This window comes from Oratosquilla oratoria, chromosome 23 (assembly GCF_046742065.1).
Source record: "Oratosquilla oratoria isolate Oo_2021 chromosome 23, ASM4674206v1, whole genome shotgun sequence".
NCBI lineage: Eukaryota > Metazoa > Arthropoda > Malacostraca > Stomatopoda > Squillidae > Oratosquilla > Oratosquilla oratoria.
In genome coordinates this window covers 55763241-55772198 of record NC_134799.1, presented here as the reverse complement: position 1 = coordinate 55772198, position 8958 = coordinate 55763241, and the positions used below count along the sequence as shown (strand labels likewise).

General features: G+C 38.5%; 1 protein-coding gene across 1 annotated transcript in view; it reads left to right on the top strand.

The window, feature by feature from the left end:
- The window catches only part of LOC143038124 (uncharacterized), a 588663-nt gene that overhangs the window by 562369 nt on the left and 17336 nt on the right, over positions 1–8958 (top strand). Inside the window, exons 58-59 of the mRNA XM_076207122.1 lie at positions 444–574; positions 1477–1692. Coding sequence (XP_076063237.1) covers positions 444–574; positions 1477–1692 — 347 coding nt within the window. The remainder of the gene's footprint in view (positions 1–443; positions 575–1476; positions 1693–8958) is intronic.

Here is an 8958-nt window from a genome sequence, read left to right as displayed (position 1 = left end):
AATAGAAAGAGTTGACTTGCTGACTACCGACAGAATTATGAGGGGTATAGAAGTCCTTGATAGAGAACACATACTAAATTGGGATAAGAGAAACACAAGAGGACATGGAAGGAAGCTTAAAAAAAAAAAACGTTATAGACAAGACCTGAAAAAGAAAAGCTCTCTCCGCAGAGTGGTGGATGTATGGAACATACTAGACGAAACAATAGTGTGTGCAAAAACCATACACGAATTTAAGAGCAAATTAGACATGGCGAGATACAGAGACGGGACACCACGAGCGTAGCTCCCCTTCCCGAAGATACAAACAGGTAAACACACACACACGAGCGTGCGCGTCAGTGCGCGCGCATCCATACATACACACACATACTGTACACATAGTATTACCGATAATCTCAGATATCTGACACATGCGATTGATGTCTTCTTGTCTCTGGTAGTGTCCAGCCGCTGCCTGTGGTGGGGGGACCACGTTCGTACCTTTGACGGCCTCCTCCTCCGACGGACTCCTGGATGCGGCCACACTCTCCTGACGACCCACACGCGCCCCGTCACTACCGTCACAGCCACGGTGAGAAGACAGTAAGGTCACACACAAAAGTTCACCAGAAGAACTTTTAAAGAGTTTATTTTGTATTCCATTTGTTTTCAACGTCGAAAGGGACATCTGGTCAATTTTAAATCCCACGCCAGTGGGTTTGTGTACACATACGTGTGAGACATATGTGATTTACCACCTTGCCAGACTTGTGGTTGATAGTCTCTGTCCACCCCGAATAAAAACTTCATGGCACACTATGCCCGATCTAAGGGCAATGCCGTGACCTAACACACACCACAAACACCCACGGCACTCCTGAAAGAAGTCAGTATTGGTGGAAGCATTTCACCCCATAAGCGAGGTGTGATCTTAGACCTCCCACGTGAGAGGCCAAAACGCTATCCACTACACAGCAAGTCGTGTGTGTGTGTGAGAGAGAGAGAGACCATGTATTATTTTCCTTAAGAACATATATCATAATACCTTTGCTCTCGCTTATATCTTGTAATTAGAAGTGCAACTGCTTGCCAGTTATCTCATGAAACCATCAACATGCAGAAGGGTTATTCTAAACTAAATAAAAGCCTTTGATATCGAGGGTTAACGATGGAAGGCTAGTTAAGATGTTATAGACAATTTCATTGAACTAAGGGTGTTCCAGACAGGGCATCTCTGTTCGTATATTGATTATTTCGATAATGCAGTAGACTTCATGTTCATTTCCAATGTGCTCAACTACGTGTACAAATTCGCCTAACGTCAACAGAAAACGGGTATTCAGCAGAAGTAACAACAAAGGGTATACACGTATTTTCGCAACCAAAATGATTACAAACATTCATGTACAATAATTATTACGTTTTCTTTCGGCCATCGAACTTATTTCAGGTCTGTTATTGTTTCTTGAATTTCCTTTTTTTTTAACTTGACAGCTCACAGACTATCTGGGCAACTTCCTTGTGAAGATCACAGTTGGGGACGAAACGTTGGAGGTGGAGAATAGAAACGAGAGAAGAGAGAAAACAAAAGCAAATGTGAGATTTATCATTGGAAACGAAACTGTGCCCTACGACCCTCAACTCAAATCCAACTTCGCTGTCTACGTCACTGGGAACAACATCTTCGTAGTGACCGTCGTCGGTATACAGGTAAGGTGGTGATGTCACCTGAGGGAGGATGTTGATTATGTATTGGCTTTTCCTTAGGTGCCAATTAGTTTCCCTGTTCTCCATGGTTACACGGAAGGGTTGAAGGAAACATAGGCTTCCGGCACTGTGTGTATTTCAAACTCTGTTTACATTATGGCGCTCCGGGAAGCGCGCGAATTCAACATTGAACAAAACAGAAACAGAAGGCGCATGTCGCCATTAACCTAAACATTTATTTAATGTGAATACACTACATATTCCTCCCCTCTTATTTTTTATGGGTTTACACAAAATAAAATGTTACATGGTTTCTGTTAACCTTTTACTAGGTTTCACTGACCTATTTGACCTCCTCAATAGAGGCTCAGTAGGAACATAAGGTTCATTAACAGATTTGTCAATGTTATGATTAGGAAGTACTTCAGTGGCACCTGCAGGTTGCAAAATGGTATCACTGCCAACACAGTCATTTACAATTTCCTTGTTTCCAACATTACTGCTAATAGTTGGTTTAATAAGTGAATTTTCAACTTGATAATTAAACAGAGAAGATGCAGAAACTGGTGATTTTCCATTTTCAATAGTATTATACCTAACTTTCAATTGATCACAATGTCTACGCCAAATTAAATCTCCACTTTCGGTTAACACTTTTACAACATAGTTTCTGACACCTGTAACCTCAATAATAATGCCTGGTAACCAAGGTTCACCTCTAGAATAGTTTTTTACAAAAACTGCTTGCCCAACTTCAAATCTGCTTTCTACACAATCAAGAGCATTCTTCTTGTTAACTAGCACACTTTCTTCCTCCTTTGTTTTAGTCGTTTTACATATGTCCAGAGGAGATTTAAATTTTCTGTGAAACATAATTTCTGCAGGGCTTTCTTTTGTACCTGAATGAATGATTCTCCTATTGTTATACAGAAACCTACTAACTCTTGTGTTAATTGATCCACTGTGATATTTTAGCATTCCCTGTTTAAAACTTTTAACATATCTCTCTGCTAATCCATTAGATGCTGGGTGAAAGGGAGCTGGATTGATCAGTTTTATTCCATTCCTTTCATAAAACTCTTTGATATCAGCAGAAACAAAATAAGCAGCATTATCCGAAACAATGACATCAGGAATACCAAAATTAGCAAAGCTTTTTCTTAACAATTCCATAGTATTAGCACTTGTCATGCTTGAAGTATATTGAACATCAATAAACTTAGAATAAGAATCTACTATGATCAAAAAATACTTATTTTCTATTGGTCCACAATAATCAATGTGAATCCTACTCCAAGGCTTACTAGCAAAATTCCACATCAATTTGCTAGAAGAAACTTGATTATTTCTAACACTACATTCATTACAACTCTTTGCAAGCTCTTCAATATCATCAGAAAGCCTGGGCCACCAAATGTTTTCTCTGGCTTCAGCTTTCATTGCCACAATTCCATTATGACTGGAATGCAGTAGCTCTAACACTTTAGCTCTTAAGGCAGATGGAACAATAACTCTATTTTTAAATACATAGAACAACACCCTTAAGAATTGATAAATCATTTTTAACATGAGAATATTCTCTACAAACATCTGAGTTGTTAGTCCATCCAAATTTTACCTGAGAAATTAATTTATTCAGTACAGGGTCTGCTTTTTTTCATTTTCTGTACAACTTCAAAAGAAAAGTTGAAAGCATTGAAATTTTCTATAAGTTTCACATATTCTGGTGGTGTACCTGAATTGATACAATCATCAATAGGTAACCTACTCAAAGCATCAGCAACCACATTGGTTTTACCACTTTTATGAACAAGATCATAGATATATTGTGACAACAGAACAGACCACCGGATTAATCTTGCATTTGAATTTATTGGAATTGCTTTGTTTTTTTTTCCAAATAATCCAAGCAGTGGTTTATGATCCGTTCTCAACTCAAAATTCCTACCTAATAGATAGTATTGAAACTTTGTGACACCAAACACTAATGCTAGCCCTTCCCGGTCCGTCTGTGAGTAATTTTTCTCAGCAGAAGTAAGTTTTTTACTAGCAAATGCAATAGGTTTTTCAACATTATTTTCAACCTGTATCAATACACACCCTACACCTACTGGAGAAGCATCACATTCTAGAATCAATTTTGACTTTCCTGTAAAGCATGATAAGACATTAGATTTACATAAAGCTTCTTTAATGACATCATAAGCTACTTGGCACTGGTTTGACCATACAAACTTGACATTGTTTTTTGTTAAATCATAGAGTGGTGACAAAATTTCAGAAAACTTAGGGATAAATCTACTATAGTAGGTGACTAATCCAAGAAATGACTGTAGCTCATGCAAGTTTTCTGGTACAGGAGCATCCCGAATAGCTTTAACCTTATTTGGTGATGGAGATAAGCCTTCTCCAGAAATTACATAACCAAGGAAATCAATTACAGTTTTATTAAACTCACATTTTCCCAGATTCAACTGGACATTAGCTTCAGCCAATTTATTCAAAACAAGCTTAACTTTATCACTTTGGTCTTCTCTCGACTTGGCGCATATAAGGATGTCATCTAAATAAACAATTAAACCATCAATATCACTTAATAACTGTGATATGTACCTTTGAAAAATTCCCGGCGCTGATGCCAGTCCAAAAGGTAGTCTTTTGTATTTAAACCCCCTTTCAGTTGAGATAACAAGGTATTTCTGGTCTCCTTCAGAAACCTTCATTTGCAAATATGCATTACACAAGTCAAGCTTACAGAACACCTTATTATCTCCAACTGTAGCCAACATTTCATCAAGCTTAGGTAGTGGGTATTTCTCAATATTAATTTGACCATTCAAATGCTTAAAATCAGCACAAATTCTCATTTTTCTTGAATCTTTCAAGACGGGTACAATGGGTGAAGCCCAATCACTATAAGCTACAGGTTCTATGACTTTATTTTCTACAAGCTCCTGTATGGCAATATCAACTAACTCTTTGTGTGCTAAGGGCACTAGCCTTGCTTTGATGAATTTAGGAGTAGCATCTTTTTTCACATATATTCTAGCTTCAACTCCTTTAATAGGTAAATTGTCATTTACTTTATAACTATCCAAAAGTTGTTTAGGATTATCAGAAACATCCATGTCATTTACTGAATTCACTTTCAAAGCTTCATCTAAACCAGTTATCTTTATGCCTACTTTGCTCATTAAATCTCTCCCACATAAATCATTACAGTGTGAATCAGTAACAAAAAATACATGATTTGTACTATAGTTATTAAACCTTACTACAAGATCAACTTGACCTTTTACCTTTATTTGATGACCTCCATAAGCAGTCAATTCTTTGGAAGATGGAGTCATTTTAACATTTAGTGCTTCTATCCAATTTTCACCTATCAGTGAAACACATGAACCAGAATCTATCTCTAAAGGTATAGATTTATCATTTAACACAAAATTGTACATTTCTGGTTTAACATATTTTAGACAATTACAAGAAACTTTCAGCAACATGTTTTTATCAACATTATTAGCACTACACTGGTGTTCTTCATGCTCTGGTTCCTGTTCAGAAACTGATTTGACGTTTTTATTCTTAAAACTTTTAGAGCTATTTTGCTTGTATGCATCCTTTTGCTTAAATCTACAATTTTTTTCTAAATGACCCTGTCGACCACAATAGTGGCATTCCGAGTCTTTAAACCTACAAGCAGAACTTGGATGCAGGAAACCACAATGCTTACACTTTGACACAGTCTTGCTATGCACTTTTTGTACTGTACCTGATGAACTGGGATTACCTGTCTCTCCTTCCCCCATGTGAGCTTTTTCAAGCAACAGAATGCGTTCTAGGAGTGTTGAAGATGTTAATGCTTCTAGTTTCAGGTCTTCAGCAAGTAGATATTTGAAATAGGGTTCATGGTCCACTGCCATAAACAATTGGTCTCTCAGCCTGGCATCAAACATGGTGCCGAAGTTGTAATCCTTTGCCAGTCTCTTCAAGTCTGCATATAGCTCTTTCACAGTTTCTTTTTCAACTTTACGCCTTTGTTGAAACGAACACAAGCTTCGGTGATAGGATGGCTTTGTAATGAAATGGTTTTTCATTAATTCTATCAGCTCATCATATGTCTTTGTAGTTGGCATATCTGGTGCCGTCAAATTCGCTAAAATTCCAAACATTTTGGTGCCTATGGACACAAATAACTGATTCTTCTTCTTGCCAGCATCAGTTATATTCTGTGTGGCTACATGGGCTTCAAACAAAGCCAAGTAGACATCAAAAGGGAGTTCTTCAAGGTTAAACGGCCCAATCTTGTTTGAAGATGCCATCTTTCACCCTGGTCTAGCTTCGTGGCTAGAAAACTAAAGGACACTAGGAAATTGTAACCCTTTCTCCTCTCATGTAGGAGAAAACAAGTGATGTCCGGTGCTGTGTAACAGGAAGCAATATAAGCAAAGGCACCTACACTCTGTGTGGTCACCTCTAGCATAGCTTACCCCCGCGTTACGACGCGCGTAGCTGAAGAATGTTTTCCTGCATATAGACCGTTTATCACTGTTTCTGGCCTAAACCACCAGAAAAAACACTTTGATCCTCGTCGCCATTGTTATGTATTGGCTTTTCCTTAGGTGCCAATTAGTTTCCCTGTTCTCCATGGTTACACGGAAGGGTTGAAGGAAACATAGGCTTCCGGCACTGTGTGTATTTCAAACTCTGTTTACATTATGGCGCTCCGGGAAGCGCGCGAATTCAACATTGAACAAAACAGAAACAGAAGGCGCATGTCGCCATTAACCTAAAAATTTATTTAATGTGAATACACTACATTGATGATGTTGATATAGGCCGTTGCTCATGGTGTTCTGTTTATCTAAACGAAAAAAAATCACAATTATGCTAATTTACCATATTCATTTCTGGATCTCATTAAATCACTGTTTTCCTTTTTCGTAATTTCCTACTAAAAAGGTGGAAAAGTGGAATTCAGATAAATTGGCATTAAAACAAATTTCGTATAAATAAATAGCCTCCTGAACGACAACATTGACTTGCCATTTCAGACAAGACCCTTTTTTTTTACGAATAACTGCAATGACATATGTATACACCATGATTTTGAGGTGGGAATGACAAACTTGGACTACCTCGAAAAGTCCACATAATACATTGTCACAATTTACAAACACGTCTAAGATTTTTTAGGCAAATAGTTTCAACACGCATCATTATATCACAAACGTAACACAAACATGATATCGAAATGAGCTTCAGCGATTTTGAAACAAATTTCCTTTCAAGTTAAATATCGTTCTTAAAAGTTGTATTTTCGACACCTGTTTACTTGAAAAAACAAGTTAGAAGTTTGGGTTTACCTAATAACATGCGCGCGTACACAAACACGAAAATGTAAACATACATTTCCCCAACATCCTATTCTAACTAAATTACAAACAAAACTATATAAATATAGTTATTTATATATCATGTGCTTCCTCATACAAGGAAGGTATCCAGCCAAGGCACCCACCCATTCCACTCTCATTCCACTCCCATCCACCACCCACTGTCTCATCTTAGCTTTTTGTGGATGAAGGGTAACTCCTGTCTCCCGCCTACTGCCCGAGCCAGAAGCAAAGCAGCAAGACACAGCACATCCACAGCAGGGCAGCTTCATAAACACAGCGACCCTCGCTCATCGTCCCCTCATGCGGAAATTAAAGATGTGGAGAAATCACTTCGGGCTGCACCAAGATATCCATACACAGCCATTCTCCACTTACACCTATCGCCTGTCTTCTCCCTTCCCTGTTCAACAGACATTCCCCTTTTACTCAAAGCCCCTTTCGCCCTATCCATCTATCTCATTCTTGATCCTCCCCTCAAGCTGACTCTATCCGTTTTTTTTTTTTTTTTTTTTTTTTTTAATCTTTCTTCTCTTATTCTTTCCAGGTGTGCCCAAACCATCCCAAAAATCTTTCATCAGGCCTATCCGCTCGTTCTCCTCCTCACCTCATTTCCTACTCTTACACTTTACCTCAAACACATTTAAACTTCCGCTTTCTACCTCTTTCAAATTCCAAATCCCCACCCCACGCAGTGTCGTAGGCATAATCACGGAACCCTTATAATCTTCTCTTTGCTTCCATTCCCAGATGCCTATGTCCCATGATATTTTTCTATCCTCCAAGACATTTATTTGCTTCACTCACTCTACAGTTGATCTCCATTCCAACTCCTCCATTCCCCGCCATATGTGATCCAAAACACTGAAAAATATCTACTTCCTCTAAGACTTACCTCTAACTTGCTACCACCCTCTAATCACCTTATTTCTGTCCACATTTACTTTCAACTTCCTCCTACCATATACCTTTCCAAACTCCGTCTCTAACTGCCTTAGACCTTCCCTCGACCCCGCCACAAGTGCACTGTCGACCGCGAACCAAACTGGCTCACCTCCCATTTCCGTCCATTTTCTTTAACCATCTCCAATCCCCTGCCCATCATTCTTACATTTACCTCGCGTACCACCCCATCCATGTGCAATTTGAACAACCATAGCGATATGACAGCCCTGATGCACACCCACCTTCACCTCAAGTAAATCTTCTATGCACAATTACAGACCAATCAGTTTGACGTCGGTTATAGGTAAAATGATGGATTCATTAAGAGCAAATGGTATCAGGGAATATTTACAGAAGCATGATTTGATTCGTGACACACAGCATGAGCTCACCAAGTGTAGGTCATGTGTAACTAATATTTTATCCTTTTACATTAATGTCTACAAAGCGGCAGATAACAATTATAGTTACGATGTTATATACCTTAACTTTAGCAAAGAGTTTTGCAAGGTTCCCCACCAGACTACTGAATAAAATCAAGTCCCATAAATCCGAAGATTTTGGATTAATCCAGTCCGTTGTCGCGTAGGGTTAATGAGGTTAATGAAATCCGTATCAATGCTTAAATATCTATTCACACAACAAAATCAGTGGAACCTCAACGGAGAGTCCCACCTAGAGATTGCTGTTGAGGTCAACATTTTAGTTGAGAGGTACATCTAGTATTTGTATTCTTCATTATCACCTTAAAATACATTGTCATAGAATGTCACGATGCAACTTGTTATTAGTAAATGTGTTAATATGCGGTATATGATTATCTGATTATGATTGTATCCTCTATGTGTTGTCAAAGTCAGGCATCCAGAGGCACCGATTCTCTGCCATGTACTGTTCACGTGATGTGAGATGATCCACGACGTAGTGT